The sequence below is a fragment of the Pseudopipra pipra genome, chromosome 9, assembly GCF_036250125.1.
Source record: "Pseudopipra pipra isolate bDixPip1 chromosome 9, bDixPip1.hap1, whole genome shotgun sequence".
Classification (NCBI taxonomy): Eukaryota; Metazoa; Chordata; class Aves; order Passeriformes; family Pipridae; genus Pseudopipra; species Pseudopipra pipra.
The window spans coordinates 4,607,884-4,625,906 of NC_087557.1; the positions used below are offsets into that span (position 1 = coordinate 4,607,884).

Below are 18,023 nucleotides of genomic sequence, written 5' to 3' on the forward strand. Positions count from 1 at the left end.
TAAAGTTGGTGGCAGCAACAATAACTAGAACTCATATCTTCAAGAGAATTTATTTAGCCTACAAAAGATGGCAAAACCCTCCTTTTTTTCCTGCCTTCTTCCTTCTCCAGAGCTGCAGCAACCTTTCCTGCCTAACACACTGAAAGCCAGCACGATAAAGGAACCACTAATCTGCTTGTATTTGGGAAATGAGGAGTGTTGCTAAAAGCACACCAGACACCCCCGACATAATCTTATATTTCTGATCTCTTGGACCATCTGTGGCCAACAAGCAGCCACAAGATGGGTTGTGGCTGGCAAATCTAGAGGAACATTTCTCCAGTTAGGGAATATTGCTCAGATATTCTCTGTTTAGAAAGAGCAAACTCCAATGTTTAAGTGGAAGATGACATCCTGGAGACCAGCAGCATACCAGGTGTTTTCAGTAGCTGGGCACAAGGTTTGAAAGCATCATCCATCCAAAAATGCTGTGCTGCTTGAATCAGAACCAATTCTGCAGCTGGATGACTGTGTTTTTAAACCACCCTATCCCTGGAGGAAACATTTTCTGCATGGGGTACAACTGTGCACATTCCTATGCAAATGAAGCTATTTTCTTTTTTTCTCTACGAAAAGTCTCCAATCTCTTCCCCATAACTGACTTTTCTCTCCCAATGGACTTGATAAAATGCAGCACTTGTAGAGTACTTTTTAACTGATCACAGCAAGGGACACACTCAGCCCTAAGATAAATGCCAATAAAAGTCCCATTGACTTGAGTGGGGAATTCACGTGTTTATCCTTCATCAGAAGTCCTCAGTAATGACACCTTATCATCCTTTAAATCCTCAGTAAGACTCCTTCTGCAATGACCCTCCATGTCACTGCTGTCTGGCATCACCTGGGGAAGCCAGGAGCCAAGAATACCATTTTTCTGCTGATCTCTGTTTTATTCTCTTACTTCCATTCACTCAGCTTTTCCATTTGCACTACCTGTTGTACTGCATCTGATGCCAAGATGATCTCTTTGGGACAGGGGTGGTCTTTGTTCTTGCTTGATGCCTGGACTTACAATTTACACAGGCACAAGAGGAACCCTTGAGCTGACAGGCAAAAAACCCCAACAAACCCAGTGATTTAAACCAGGTCTAAATGACTAATTTATATAATCTTCCATCTTCGACTCAGTACATATTTATGATCTTTACACGTGGTTTATCACAAGTGACTGGGCTTAGCAAGTTGTTTTGTATCAGCTGAAGAGTACAAACTGACCACGTCCACACTTAACTTTTCCACCTGAGAAGTGAAATGAATGATTTAAAGTCACCACAGCTCTGAGTTTTCCTGCTGCTGTGAAACATCCAGATCGAAACAGCCTTCATGGTTTAAATTAACCTCTTTTACTCTGCAATTAGCACTGGAGGTACGGGGGTATGTGATCACTTCCCAGCATTCCAAAAACAAGCAGTTGGTCATTAAGCTGTGAAAAATTGATCATTTGCAATTGCTGAGCCGTAGCTTTACAAATCTCTTCAGAGTTTGACCACTGGAATTCAAAGTGTAATGCTCAATTTCATACCACTTCAGAAGCCAAATTAACATGTAATCTGTGAGCACTGCTTGAAAATATCCTGACAATAGCAGCAGGAATAGGGCATCACAGAGGAGGGAACCAGGCAGCTTTGGCAGACCTGGCTTCTGACTCAGATTTCATCTGTGCAGTCTGAACGTGATTAAAACTGAGTTAAAAAAAAAAAAAAACACAACAAAAAGAGAAAAAGTAAATTGAAATGTTCTGCACAGATGTAACATGGCCACTGGCTGAGGCCAAGCACGTGTCAAGACCTCCAGACCAGTCCTGGATAAGAATAACCTTTAATGCTATTCCCATTCCTTTCCTCGCCTCACAAAAATACTGCTGGATGTTCAGTAAAGTAAGGAAATATCACGGGGGGGGGGAAAATCAATTAAAAGAAATTTGCAAACTGTCATGTTAGAGCATCTCCTTTAGAGCAGCCACTTTTTATCTGCAGGGCAAGTAATTGCAGTACTATGGTGGCAGTAATATCGTGCATCAGAGACAGTGACAACATTTTTAGGGGTATTTATTGTGAGCATACTAAATTCAGGACTGTACCCTGCAAATTAATTTACAAGGGTGGCAGAAGTCAGCTGGCTAGAGCTGCTATTGCTAATAGCTAGAAAAGACCCACTTAATCACTTTGCATTTTTATTTGTAGAAGATAAAGAAACATTTCTTTCACTAATAGTTTCATGCTTGTTTCATCTCATTTTATCTGGGCTGCAAGATCTGTTTAATTTCATTTCATCAGTTTTCTGAGGTTCTTAAAAGTACCATATTTTTATAATCTTGTTATATCCATGAGATAAAAAACGATTATTTGCCCCACCATTTCCCAAATGGGAAACCACGGCAGAAAGAAATCAAGTGACTTGTTCAAGGTCACGCCGGGATTCTGTAGCAAAACTGGACAATTAGAAACCTGAACTCGATTCTGAAAAGAGCTATAAGGAGAATTTCCTCACTGAATCCACAGGGACTCTACAGATCTGGGCATCTACTGCTATGTTTTTTAATAACATATATAACTGTGGTAACCCAGTTTTTGAATGGACAGATTCTGTTATTCCTCTCAGCTGAAAAAAAAAAGCAAATTCTCTCACTAATAAATAAAACTAAGCTACCACTTAATTTTATGGCTACACTACCACTCCCAGGTGGGGGGAGTCCAAAGTTTAGCCAAAGCACTTTAAAGGTACCAGTTGCTGGTACTGAAAATTTCAAACAGCAGGTCTGCATCACAGGTGTGGCTCTATGAAGAGGAAAAAATGGTAACATTCTTATTTTAATTTATTTTTCTCCTAAACATTAGCAGAGCCGTAACTCAAGCTAAAGGAAAACACCCATCTCAAAGTTCTGTATATTCAGGACATGTGTTGCTCACAAGCATCTCGGTGTTAAGTGGTGAATTGTTCAGCACTTGGATTTTTCTGCTAGTTTTTACATATAACAAAATAAATCACTCAACCCTGCTCTTCCCCTGATGACAGCTGCCTACGCAGCTTTGTTTGCGCTGTTTAACAGCCTCAGGAACTGTTTTGCTCTTGTCTGGGCTGGGCAGGAATGAAGCAGGAGTGCACCAACAATGCAACAGAAACCTAGATGTTAAAACCCGACACCTGACCAGCCAAGGCGTTTGCCCTACACATCTAATCTGAATCGTGGAGCTGAAGAGATCTTTTGAACAATTTTGGCAAGCTGGACACGAACAGATGCTTTAGACTTATGCACTGTTAATGGGAGGAGCAGGTATGTCAAACTAAGTCACTGGCTGTGTCCAAGCTGCGGTTTCCATCTCTCTTCCAAGCTGTGTTGAAGTGCATTGGCAGAACAACATCCATCAGGGATGTATTGAATGCTGACCACAGCAGTATTTGTCCTCTGCAAAGAGGATATGAGCAGAACAGTCAAATCTGCATAAACATTGCATTAATAACAGGCTGGGTGAAGATTGCATTTTAATACTGAACTCTAGCTGAAGTACCTGCTTATTTAAAAGTTCAGAGAAGCTTCTTCAGTTGCTGGTACTGATGAGTATTTCAGTGCCCACTCTCAGCAAAGGTTGTGTGCACAGATCCCAGGCCAGGACCTCACGCTTCTTCCCTGGCTTAGGAGTTAAAGGATCAGTGTTGCAGTCAACACCCAAAGCCATGCAGTGCTTGGGAAACCAGCCATCATTAGCACATGCAAATCTCTTTGAACACAACATTTTGGAGGTCAGAGCAGAGCCAGTGGCCGCTTTTCTGAAGAACAGGCAACACTGCATCTGCCTCTGCTAGTTTCTCTCACACTACAAACCTACCTTAATGATTATTTACACTTCCCTCTTCCAACCTTCCTCTCTCCTCTTATGTAAACACACTATAAATACAGACTTGGCATAAAGCCCATCAATCCACTGCTCAGCTTCCCCCGGTCCTAAAGGTCTTTCTCTGGACAAGATGTGATTTAGCTCCAAGTTCCTGTAAGCCTGAGCAACTTCTTCCAGCCTCCATCAGCACTAATGTGACGCTTACCCTTGTGCTAGTGATGAGACACCCACACCTTGAGAAACCAAATCCAAATTTCAGCATGACTCACATGGACTTCTTTATGGGTATCCCTCTCCTGTGGCTCCTATGAACTCTTTAAGGGTTCTTCAGGGTTTTGGAGGGAACACTGGCGAAGTCACCCTACACTGTAGATGCCATAGGACTTTGCCCTGAACAAGACCAAGACCTCTGGCCAGTGTCAGATAATCCGTCACTATAAGCTACTTGCATCCAAGCCAGATATTTATTGCTATTGATCTGCCTGGTCCCAGCGAAAGACTTTTGTTCTCCCAACCCGGGACTTTGACCTCAATTAAGTTATGAATTTCAATCCGATAGACTGCTCCACTTACCCTGCTGCTCTCCCTGACTGGATTAATTAGAATTAGCTAGGCTGGGAGTCACCCCGAGCGCCTCATGGATCATGTTATTTTAATAATAAATAAAGAGACAGCAGCAGCATACAAGGAAGGATTTTGAAAGATTGTTCATCCAAGAGCATCATTCAGGGCCTGCCAATACTAATTTCTCTGAGTTTGATTACCTCATTTACTTCTTTTTATTTCTATTCATTAATTGAGTTTTATCCCCCATTACTTCAGCTCCCCAAATGTGCCCTTCCTATAAAGGAACCAGACACACGCTTCGCTGTTACAAAGTTTTATTACTGCAGCTCATCAAAAGTATAGTTAGCAGGAATGCAATAGTCATTAAGCATTTAATAATCTAATAGTACTGAGAAAAAAAATATATTTAATAGGGGAGGGGGGAGGGAGGGAGAGGGACAAGACAAGCCTGTCTGTTGCCATAAAGAGTGCACTGAGGGCTCTCTGTACAGATAGTTTATTGGCTGGTGGACAAAACCAAGTGTCTTCCAGAAGGTAACATCTAACACTGGAGAAAATGCATATATCCATCAGGACATTTTCTGACATCACAATAATGCCTTTGGAACGAGCCTAAGACGGGTTGAATACCAAAGGAATTTGATTGGCAAGGGGAAGTTTCTGAACTAGTGAGTCAGGGCCTGATGGCTACATTATCCTTATTGTTTCTCTTTCCCTACAAAAGCAATTACATACCCAAAGATGTCGGGTTGCCCAGGCCTGTATGAAATGGATTGTCTCGGCCAGCCATGTCACAGCCATACTACGGAGCTACTGACCCATAAAGGAACACTTATTTGTCATACTCATTTTAATGTTTAACTGGCTGGAACAGCAGAAACGGATTTGGATGATGCAAGTTTACCAGTGCCTCCAGCAGTGGTACCCAGCTTGCAGATAGCCAACTCCTAACTCGAGAACAAACACCACAGACAACTTCAATGCACCTTTGTGTAAGTTCAGGCCTCTGTTTTGTAAGAAATCTTTATTCCAGCAAAGCTGAGCCTTGTCAAAAGAGGGTGGGAAGACCCATTTCAACTTGGAATTCTAAGTTGGGACAGTTTATTGGTCTGTTAGATAAACTAGAAGGTTACTCAAGGATAGAATTTACTTGTTTTGTTGCAAAAGGGAGCAACTGAGTAGTTTTTTTGTGACAGGCAGAGGGAGGATGGTACCAGCCTTTGCTTCCGGATGCAGGCAAGCACCACCAAGACTCCTGCTATGGGGATGCCTGTCCACATGGATCTCCAAAAGCCTTTGGACGCTCCATCTCACCAAAGGCTACTAAATGATGCTGTCATAGAGTAAGAGGGAAGGTCTTTGCACTTCTTGAGAACTGATCACAAAAGTAGAGATTGAACAGGAATAAACCACCAGCTTGCACAATTATTGGTGATCACTGGACCCTTGGAGGGACCTGTTGCAAGGGCTTGGGTTGTTCAACCACACAAGTGAACGGGGGAAGCAGGCTGAGTGTGAAGCATTCAAGTGTGTTAAACCAGAACCTGGCTGTAAGATGCTGCAAAAGGATCTCAAGGTGACAGGGTGAAAAGTCTGCAGGTGAAATTCAGTGCTGATAAACACCAAATAATGCACACGTGAAAAAACAATCTTCAGTCTAAATCCAGAGTGATGGGCTCTGAACTAGCTATTCTCTCTGTGAAAACAGATCATGAGTTACTATGGACAGCTCTTTAACACCAGCTCAGTGGTAGTTAATAAAAGGCAAAACAACAAGGAGACATTTGGGGGGGGAAAAGAAGAGGAAATAAGAAAACATCATTATATTGCTTCATTAAAGCTCATATTGCACTTACAGCTTGGGCACTGGGAGAAATGCTGCTCCCTTCATCTGAATGGAAATAAGGAAGAACTAGGAATGACTCAAAGAATTGACAAGGAGCAAAGTTACTGAGCAGCTTCCAAATGGGGTAGGATTAAATAGATGAAACTCCTCAGTCTGAAAAAGAAGTGATCAAGGGGAATGAAGGAGACCCATAAAGTCAAAAGCAGGACAGAAAAGGTAACTGGGGGAACAATTACTATTTCTCATTACACAAGAACAATGGGCTCTCATGTGGAAAGACTGTGGCAAGTGCAAAGCAAATGCACAGTTAAACTACGCAACTCCCACTGGCATAAAAGGTTGGGAATCCAAAGAAGGATGAGAGAAATTTATAAGAGAAAAATCCAGGAGCGCAAAGATAATGGTTCAGGAAGCCTCCAAGCCACAGACTCTGGGAAAATATATGAAATTATCACTGTATCCTTACCTTACTCTGTCTCCTAAGCATTCACTCTTCCACTGGAGACACGATGCCAAGCTAGGAAGTCTTGTGTACTGACACTGTTCTCATGGATGCTGAATTAACATGTACAAGCTGAGAGACAGAAGCATCCTAAATCAGCTTTCCATTTTCAATGCCATTCTGTCACTTACGATCCATGAAACCAAGAGACAGCTATAATCATTAAAAATCTTACTCAAAATCTAACCAAAGTAAGCATAAAGAGTTACTGCCCCAACATCTAAATCATTAGAAAAATCTTAGGAAAACTAAAAAAAAGTACTTTGCACCAAAGACTGCAAATTCCAGATGCCCCAGTGATGCAACTGGAACTGGGTTTTTGTAGGTTTTTGTTGTGTAGGGGAGTTTGTTTAGTTTTTTTTAGAGGAAACTGGAAGAGACAACTGCTGACAACAGATGAATACAAAATTCCATTTGGAAAGGAAAGCCAAGCTTTCTCAAATTGAAACGTCCTCAGGGAGAAGGTGAGCAGCAGAATTTAACCTCTTCAAAACAGGGAAAGCTTTTCCAAGGGGCTGAACTAAAAAGATGATGTTCTAGGAACCATCTCTCCCAAGTGAAAAGGAGCTGATTGGCAGAGGAGATTCCTCTGGCAGGGAGAGGTGACATCAAGGCCATAGGAAATGAAGCAAGGCTAGAGACCATTCCTAGGGTGATTAGAGACCATTCCTCGGGTGATTAGAGACCATTCCTAGGGTGATGTGCTCACCTGAAGAACCAGCTTGGCTGCCAGTGGTATCCTGTTTGCGCAGTTAACCAAACACCTTAATGAGGGATTAAAGCACTTCCAACAATGACTTTAGGAATTACAGGTGTTTTAACACGTGCTTATTTCAAAGATGACCCCGAGACCAAGGGGCATTGGGATCATCCCCTGCCCTCGCAGGGAGGCATTCAAGGTAAGGCTCTTTCCTGCCTCTGTAAGGACATATGAAGACAACAGGAGTTTCTCCTCTGAAGCCAGAACACACAAGAGCACCATGGTGCCACCTGCACTGACCCCAAAGCTCACTGCTGCTGCTGGCTTCTGTCTACTGTGAGCATTAGCAGAGATTGTACCACAGAAGAGCTGTGCTGCTCAGGAATAGAATCAGGCACAAGGCTCCCTGATGCAGAGGGTGGTTCACGCTCTCTGAGCTAAAACTATGTGCCTTTTGCCAGACTGCATTCCTGCACCAGCACTGGCCATGGGACGTGCCTTCCTCTGCACAGCACAGCCCTCAGTACAAGGTGATGCCCACAAGCCACACAGTCCCACAGTAAGCCACTAAAACATGCTGCTGTCCTCAGTCCTGGCTTTAAACCCTGCATTTTCATTACCCTGAAAGCAGCTTTGGATTTTGAGGGTAAAGCAGCAAAGACCACTGCTAAGTTTTTCAGGACCAGCTCTTGGATTTCACTTTTCCAACCCTGGTTTTGCACAGCACAGGAGTCTGCAGCAGCATTCCTGGCTGGTAAGCCTGCTTTGCAGGCAACACTGAACGTGTGCTGCCTGAGCAAGGGTGCCAACTGCTCTGCTGCACCAGCCACGAAGCAGTGATTCATATGTCTACAGGGAGCAGAAGAAACAAAGACTGGACACATCAAGCTGGAAGATTGGAAGAAACAATGCAAAAAAGCCCAGCCTGCACAAGCTGAAGGGAACATCTGTACAACCTACAGTTTGTGTTGACGAGGCTTAAGGTGTCTTCAGAAGCTGAGGAGCAAACCAGGGATAAATCTCTGCCTTTTCGGGCATATATTTAGAGCTGAAAATATTTTCCAAATGTTTCTGCTGAAAGGGACTTTTCTCCCAGTAGGTAAAATCGGCATCTGCTGAGTGGTGACCATTTAACATTCAACCTGCTGCCAATCTACATTCCACAGAGAGACCCGCAGGAGAGACATGGAGCTGTGCCACTTGTAATAACTGTGTGACTGGCACCATGTCAATGCTTTAATGTAGAATGCTACCCTCTGTCACTAAGCAGATCTCTCCTTTCTTTTGGCTAATGGCTTTCACACCCATTGGCAACAGTGTCAAGACTGAAGGGGTACAGCCTGCAGAGTCTTTGGAGATCTGCTTGACAAAGCTGACACGGAAACATGGAGACAGGGATCAGGACAAGGGATGGTACAGGGAAGAAGGACACTACTGTGGTTAATAAATCTGCTCTTATTGCTTTGCTTTTCATCTTTGTTTAGTGTTTTCATCCATTTGTCACAGTACCTCCCTACCACACAGCGGTCAGTTCAGCAGCACCTGCGACATCCTTTGCTTGCTGAGAGCCAAACCCTCTGCAGCAATATCAGACACAGGACTGGGTCCCTCCTGGCTTTCTGAGCCAGGCTTTTAGTATATTTAGGGGGAAACTGATACTAGTGACACTAAATGCAAGGGCAAAAGGCTCAGACATTTTTCTATTTAATCTCAGCCAGGTTGAGACTCAGAATGGTCCTAACAGCAGAGACCTTTGGCAGCTGGCATCCTACCCCCAAGGTGTTTGCACCCACCAGCTCGCAGCAAGGGTAGTGGGCTGCATGGACACACCCCCACGTCACTGGGGAGGGGCAAAGATGTGTAGATACAGCTTGTGGCCTTTGGTCCTTGGTCAGAACAGTGGAGATGCCCACATCAAATTCCTCATCTCCCTACAGACACAGAAGCATGAGGGCATGATGCACATTCAGTGCAGGAGGCAGGGAAGGGACACACATTTACTGAGAGCAGCATAATTTTTAAATGTCTATGCAATGTCTCCAAAGCCCAACTCCCAGTGCAAAGACTGAAGCACTTTGTATTTTTACTGTGAAATCCAAATGAACAAGGCTGAAAAGAACAAAAAACGGGCAGGCAAGCCTGACTACTCCTTGCTCTTTTTCATCCTATTCAGATGCAATCCCTTTAAGAATCAGGCAGGAAAACAGTAAAAACATACAAATAAAACAAAACCAACAGAACACCAATCTTAGCAATCTTCGACATATCCATAATTTCTACTTCATTTCTAGCTAATGGTGGAAATTAGTCTTTGGATAGTTGATAAAAATCAACCTGTCTCCGCCGGGTTAGTACCGTGATCTGTGGCCCAGCAACTACTTCTGGTACAATTGATTTTCCTTTTTGGCAACCAATAGGCCAGTCAATAATAATGTTGTTTGAGAGGGATTGAGTCATGAGGGAGATGAACCTTCCCTGCCACTTATTATGTTTGTATTGTCTTCATTTGAAAAGGTTTTTTCTTTTTTTTTATCCCCAACGAGGACGTGAGTGAAGGTATTACAAGGGATGGCTGCTACATGTTCCCATCTCCAGGAGCCCTCTGACTCAACAGTGTCCTAGCTGCAAACAGAAGAGGGAAGCTGCTGTCTTCCTAGACGTGTGTGGCAGGGAAATGGGAAAAAAGACAACCTGGGGAGACAACCACGCTCCTCCTGCTTTTTTTGTCTTTTAGAAAACAACAACAACAACAACAACAACAAAATCCATCTAACTCAAAATACCATGTTGACAAGCATCACTTCAGTGAATAAATACGACTGGGTAGTTTTGCACGAATTGGTACAAGACAAAAATCCAACACTGTCACCAAAAATCCACCAATGCCTTCTGCAGACAGCACAGACACTAGATGCTTTTCACCAAAATTACTGCTGTATATGTATGAATAAAAACAAAATCCACATACACTAGCAAGAGATTTCCTAACCTGATGATTTTCAGCTTTGGTCTCAAGTTTCCCTCTCAAACCTCTGAGGGTCCATGGATGACCACTGGGAACTTGCTGGCAAGAGGTTTAAAGTCTCAGTGCAGTGCTTTGCACCTTTACGAGGAAAGTGAAAAGTCAGCAAATAAAAACTCAACATCAGTTATAGCCTTTTTCTTCCTTTCAGAAAAAAACTGAAAGCATAGAAAATTATTACCATAACATTGATAACTGCACAATGATGCAGTTTAAAAATCATAAAATATTTAGATACAATTTTGACTCAGCTGCTCTAGCACACAGATATGTACACAGCCCTTAATTATCCTGTGTGTCAAGTGGTACAGTTCCACTGACAATGAACAGTATTAAGACTTGCTTGCATGGCCAGATAGGCTTGAAAAGCTTTATCCTTGAAAAGCTTACTCCTTGAGTAAGCTCAGCTGTGGCAACCACTCCAGGAGAGTTTCCTGTGCATTCCCAAAGGCATGCCTTGAACACATGGATTACTATTTTGGAGTAAGGAGTGCCCACAAATGGAACAAAGTTGCCCACAGCAACTCCAGGAGGAGAGTCTGTGGTCTACTGTTTTGACATTACAAGTGGGAGATGCTATTTGTCCTTCTCTCTCTCATTGGACAATTATTGTATCGTGATGTTCTTCATCTTCCTTAGACCTGTACTAGTAATTTGTATACCTGCAGTAGATATATACATATATATATATATACACATATATATACACATACACACACCCCCTCCCTATACCCTGAGTAGGATGAGCAATCACGTGGGGCCTTGGCACCAGGGCACAGAACTCTCCTTTTTGAGCCTCCTCACCTGCCTTGTTGTTGCAGGAAGAGGTGTCCAGACCCTGCCCCAAGAGGACCCTTCCACCTAAGAGCAGTGAAGCAGCACACTGTGCCTAAACGTCCCCCCAAACACACTAAAGGAGTTTCTCTGAAGCTGGTTGAGCAGCACCTCACACCCAGGAGACTTCTGCTGTCTCCTCTGCACTGGCACTGCAGCACCAGAGAAAACTGAGGACAAACAGATGACCTTTAAGGTCTCTTGCAACCCAAACCATTCCATGATGCTATAAAATAAGGACTCTGACCAGGCCAGCTTGCTGCTCCAGGCACAGGGAATGCTGAGGATATCATGGCACAGCTGCTGGGGTGCAGCTCTGCACAGCTCGCATTCAGTGCCTCCCTTGATCCCAGAAAATCTCCTTCCCAAGGCCAGAGAAAACACTGCAAGGAAAAACTCTCTAGGGGAAAAAGATGTTCCAATTTTGCTCATCCTCTGCAAGGAAAAATTGTGTCTTCATGTGTTTTAAAGCTAGAAATGAAAATTATAATCACGTTGCTGAGCTCCTTCATAACTGTTACGTTATGAACATATTCCATTTAAGGCAAACAGTTCCAGTGGAAGAAGGCTGTTCTCAGACTCGGCTCCAAAATACCATCCCACCACCCACTTTGACACGGCCTCTGGCTCTGAAGATTTAGGTAATTCAATTACACAAATGCCCCTTTTCAACAAAGCAGAGCAGCCTGTTGCCTTTCTGTATCCCCTCGCCCATGGCAATTGCTTTACCACCTCTTTTCAAACGTGCTATTAGAGCTAATTATGAACAACCAGAGAATTCAATGGCTGCAGCTTTTCAGTGACATTAGTGAACCACCCTTTGGAAACTGCAGCAGCACTGCTGAAAAACAAAAAACACAGGGGCTGGACCACTGCAGTCTTGGGCCGTGGGGTTATTTCCAGAATTAAAGTGGTTTTGAGCACACTACAGGAATGAGCAGGAATGAGGAGACCTCTCCTCCTGCTCCCAACCTGTCTGTTTATCAGTAAAGAGTAATAAGTTGACACTTGCAGACCCTTTTGATCCAGAGACTGCAGTACTTTGACAATAGATAACACAAAGGTAACTAAAATAAGGCAGCAAAAAGGTATTAAGGCAAATCTACAGGCACAGTGAACTGGTCTGACTTGCTCCAGGTCACCTATCAGAGCACTACTGTCATTGTTTGCTTAGGGCAGCTAAATCCTTTAGCACACTCCAAGAGAGCCAAGATGGAAGAACATTTATTAAAAAGGTAATGGAAGAGAGCATAAATCTGTCACGCTGTTTGACTAACTTTTTAGAAGCATACTAAAACACAGGCAATTAAAAAAAAAATTGGTCTATAACATTTCTCTCCTTCAATACCTGCTCATAACCCTCCTAATCCCTAATTTATTCTTGATCTCTTATGCTGCCTGCACATAGGTGCTGCTGCAAAACTGAACAAGACAGGAGAACACCCAAAGAGCAGGAGGGGTGGATGGGAATTGTGGACGTTGCTGGAACAGAGGTGTGAAGGGAACCTCTGCTGAGAGCACATTGCTCTGAAATAATAGATTCAAGTCACCAGAGATTCCCTCACACTTAACCCACTGTTCTTTACAGCCTACACATTAACTGATTTGGTAATGTGTAATAGCAGGTACTGCAGTGTTTATGGCCTGTTAGGAAGCCAGAGTTTCTCCCTCTCCCTTTTTCTTCTGGTTGATCTTAAAATTCCTCCTGCTCTTGCTCTGGATGTGAATTCTTACAGGGTAAAGGTTAAAATAAAAATAATAATAAAAAAAAGAAATAAACATTAAGTCACAAAGTCTTGAAATGTTATTGCAATTTATATATGGCTGAGAATAAAAACGTGTCTGCTTTCTCTGGGAACACACCCACTTGCAAACAGAGACCTTTATAAAAAATTCTCCTTTATTACCTCGATGGGGGAAAAAAATATCAAAGATTGATTTTCTTTTTATGGCTATTATTAACCTTTTGTTACTGGCCAAAAATAATCTGGTTAGAACATGTGCAATGCATCAAAAAGAAAAAAGAGAAGAATTTAAGAGAAAAATGAATGCTCAGGGAAAAAAATTATGATGATTCTCCCTTCTGTATTTTCTTCAAAGAGTCAGACTTTACCTCCAAAGGAATGAGACAGGTGTCAAAGAGATGTTTCAGACAGAGCCCAAAACCATCTCCAGGATGCCGGGGTGAGGGAACAGGCTGATCCAACTTCTCTGCAGTTTCAGTGCAAAGCTGTTCCTGTATGTATCCAACACATCACTCACGAGATCTGACTGAAGGGTGATGGACAGGGTATGCAAAGCCCCCCTTTGTACTGGCTTCACTGCCCCTCTTCTGTGTAAGGAAAAACTCCTGTAAAATCCATTAAAATCAAAACCCCGGAGATCTAAGCATGAACATATGTTTGTCACCAGCTGCCACAGAGCTGTCCTTCCTCATAGCACCCCAGCACCAATTCTGCCCAGGAAAGGGCAAAACAGACCTTTTTTTACAACAATTTCATGTGTGTCTAAGTACCAACACCGCTATTTGTGGGCAGGAGAGCAGAGCCAATAAGAGCCATGCAGGTAAAGAGCAGTCAATCATAATTTCACAGAAATACATTAGACAATTATTTCCCAACACAACCAAATCTACACAAGTCAGCCCTTAATTGCACCAAGCTGACAAAACTGGGAGCACTGACTCATGGGTACAGACAGACCCAAGCTGGCTGGCTGGAAGGAAGGAACCACTTGCAAAGCAGTTGCTGAACCAGTGTAGGACAAAACCTGGGCTATTCAGGTACCCTAAAACTGCTGCTAGCTAAGCTCAGACGTGTGGGGGCAAACTGTGGTGGCTAAAAATTCTGTAGTTTTCCCAGGTTACCTTTTTGGATGTTCTTATAATAGAATCATAGAATAGTTTGGGTTGGAAAGGACATTAAAGATCATCTTGTTCCAACACCCCTGCCATGAGCAGGAACACCTTACACTAGCCCAGGTTGCTCCAAGCTCTGTCCAACCTGGCCTTGAACACTTCCAGGGATGGGGCAGCCACAGCTTCTCTGGGCAACCTGTGCCAGGGACTCACCACCCTCACAGAGAGGAATTTTTTTCTGATATCTAATCTAACTCTACTCTCTGTCAGTGTGAAGTCATTCCCCCTTGTCCTGTCACTCCAGGCTCTTGCAAATAGTCCCTCTCCACCTTTCTTGCAGGATCCCTTCAGGTACTGGGAGGCCCCAATTAGGTCATTCCAAAGCCTTCTCTACTCCAGGCTGAGCAATTCCAACTCTCTCAGCCTTTCCTCATAGCAGAGGTGCTCCATCCCTGTGATCATCTTGGTGGCCTCCCCTGGACTGGCTCCAAATGGACCCAGAGCTGGAGGCAGCACTGCACGTGTGGTCTCACCAGAGCTGAGCAGCTTTTCTGTGATAAGTACCCTGAGAAAACTTGCTATGGAGTTTTGGAAAAATTCAGCTTCAAGCGAAACATTTGGTCAGGAGGCTCTGTAACACATTGATCAAATTCAGCTTTGTATTCCTTTCTTACCTGGATGTTGACATCAGCAGAGTGCTGTAACAGTGCTGAAACCAGCTCCTTGTGTCCTCTGTCACATGCCCAGTGGAGCAGAGCCCGGCCCTGCAACATCCAGGAGAAAAATTAACAAAGCCAGGCAAAAAACCCCACGGAGAATCAGTCTTGCTGATAAGTATTGAGCACCGATAACCAAATTAACACAGAGTTAAAAGAAAAAGTAAAAAAATAATATTAGTATGCAGCTTATTATTCCTTGTGATTTGAACTTAAAAATAATGCTAGAAAAGTGAAAAGTGACACACAGTTCAATTTTTCATTAATTTAGCACTAAGCCCACAAGCCAGCAAAAAACTTAGAGGGGAAAAGCAGGAAAGCATGAAACACAGGAGCCATGACATGATTTTTTTTCCTGTATAGATTTGGGATTTTGGCACCTCTGACTTTTCTGGGAGCAACGACTTACACAATAAGGATAGGATTTTTAATGCTGCCTAAGTCACCTGGATGCCAAGTTCCCAAAAGCTCATTCCTCTGGCAGGTCCAAAGCACTTAACCCACAGGTCCTGTCTCTGCTGCAAGAGAAGATTAAAACTGGGCAGCTGGGCAGGCATCACCCACAATTGTCCCCTCTCAGCTCTGCAACATGGGCTGCTGCACCCATGCCTCCTCCCCCTCCCAGACCTTCGCAGTTTTCTTCCCATCAGCTTTCTGCAGTTGTCTGCCACCTTGGGAAGGGATACAATGGAAGTACAGATCACCCTGCCTGCTAAAGGTATGGGAAGAACCTTAGGATCCCTGAGAAAGGGAGATCAAAGTAGTCTGAGACAGATTTTCTTCTTTGTTTACTACGTACACGTGGTAAATTATACTTACTGTTCCTATTAGGCTCTCCTGGTTTGCAGGGGAAAACTTGGAAATCACCCTGCAGATAACCAGGAATCACACCCCACAAGTTGTGACACCATCAGACTGACCTGTGTTTTCCAGTAGGCCACGAAAACAGTCACAGACCCTCACAGATGAAATCAGTTAAATTAGTCCATGCCTGGTTATAAATCTCTTGACAGAGCAGTGAGGAACAAGGTGAGCAACTCATTTATCTGCTAATGGGGACTGTGAGCCAAATTTCCTAACCACGGTGCCAGAAAGCAGGAGGGGCAGAAGACACCTGTGATCAAAGCTCACGCTGCTTCTGCTGGATGTTCTTGGGCAGGGCAGCAGAGGTAGAACATGATTTTGAGTCAGGAAATGCACACGTTTTGACCCAGTAAGTAATTAATTTCTGTAACACATAATTTTAATGTTACACTAATTAACCTTGAATTACAATGAATTTTCTGACAGTGACTTTCTATGGAAGCACTGATGACATCCATGGGCCATTTAATGATTAATGTTCTTGCACTCAATGCCACTATTGAAGTCTACAAGGGGGAAAGAGTACAACTTAAAACAATTGGTAAACATGGAAAGATCTTTAATTCATGTTTAGCATCCTTAACTCACCTCTGGACTGGTAATTACTTAAGACTTAGGATTTCAGTTGGACAAATACCAACTTTTTTCGTGCCACAGATGTTTATGTCGAAAGAAAGAAGCACTATGTGCAATATGTATGATAGCAATAAATACTTCAACAGATGATTTCAGTTTCTTTATATATGTGTAGAGGAATAATACCATAATTACACAAGTGTAATTACTGTGCAATTACATGATATAATAAAGGCATTTCTATATTTTTAATCAAAATTAACATTACAGATTAGTGGCTATAATAAGTTGGTTTGCTGTTGTCTCTGGACAAGCAGAATCTCATTTTATTGGTGCTTGACCAATAAAGGGAAACCAACAGTTAATTCTGACAGCTCAGGGGTACCACAGCACTGTGCAGCTGGTCTTGCCCATGACACTGGAAGGCTGGTTCTGCTGCACATGCTGCCTTTTGAACAAGACAAAAACCTGAAGCCTGATCATCTACAGTCATTAAAAATCTCCTTGTGCTATTTGCAGGAGTATGGATTTCAAGCCTTGGGCCAACTCCACTTTGGGTAATTACACTCTGCTTACCTATATATTTTCTCTGCAATTCTAAATGGATACAGTATTTTCTAATTAGTGCCTTAAATGGCTCTGCATTGTAATTGTGCGCTATTAAATAGCTGACATGTTCCACCCAAGAAATGTCTGCATCCTCACAGCCACGCCCTCGACACAGGGTGTAAGGGACTTTGGAGACCTCCTGTGCAAGAGCACACCATGAGATGTGGGAATAAAGACACCTGCAGAAGAATCTCAACCTACTTACTGCATAACAAAAAGCATTTGTATTTAAAACAGTTGGATTCTATGATCTTAGAGGTCTTCTTCAACCTTAATGATTCTATGAAAACTAGATAATATTCACTACTGTTTGCATAGCATCAGGCAAATTAACAACAATCAACAGTTCTAGCTAAGGCAGCTATACAGCTACAAAGTCTATTTGTTTCTCATGTCTTCCTTAAAATAAGCCTTAGGGATAAGAAACTCAAACTGAATTTACAGTCCAGCCTTTTGTATAGCATGGATATCACCTCTGAATGCTGCAAAATTCTTTAGTCCACACAGCTGCTGCTTTGGATCAGCACATAACATGTGCTTGTGTGTTTAAATAACATGGCAGAAATCTTAAGAGCCACAGATTGAGCTTTCCCAAAACAATTCCCACATGGCTGTTTCATTAAGCAGTGAGAGATTCAGAGCAACATGAATAATTTCATGTAGGGAAGAACTGCAGCAGTGAGGTCTTGACTAGACGCACTCAAACACCAAGGTACTCCCTCCCTGCAATTCAAACACGACAGTTGTTGCAGAAGTTACTTGAGAGGATGCATTTTCCCCAGCCTTTGAAGTATTTAATAAAAAAAAGCATAAAAATAGCCCCACTGCACTAACCCTGCCTCTTAAATCTTCTGTGCTTTGCCTGGCTAACCGCTGCCAGCTTGGCCAGCTTCTGCAGCAGCTTCTCAAGCCAACAGCACATCAATTCTGCTCAGCTCCAAGTCACAGGGTGTTCACAAACAAAGCACAGGACAGGGATTTGTCTCCGATATACCGAGTCTCGGCAGACAAATGGATGGGAATGATTTTCACATCAATTAGCCGGAGCACAGAAA

General features: G+C 43.0%; 2 protein-coding genes across 4 annotated transcripts in view; one reads left to right on the top strand and one right to left on the bottom strand.

Moving 5' to 3' along the window:
• Positions 1–18,023, top strand: part of LHX4 (LIM homeobox 4) — a 256,618-nt gene that overhangs the window by 41,006 nt on the left and 197,589 nt on the right. The window lies entirely within an intron of this gene.
• Positions 1–18,023, bottom strand: part of ACBD6 (acyl-CoA binding domain containing 6) — an 82,848-nt gene that overhangs the window by 25,578 nt on the left and 39,247 nt on the right. For 2 of the 3 annotated variants that reach the window (XM_064664210.1, XM_064664211.1), the window contains exon 6: positions 14,878–14,967. In XM_064664210.1, the coding sequence (XP_064520280.1) occupies positions 14,878–14,967 (90 nt within the window). Of the gene's footprint in view, positions 1–10,551; positions 10,594–14,877; positions 14,968–18,023 lie in introns of those variants that run through there. The other variant, XM_064664212.1, reaches the window with a different exon arrangement.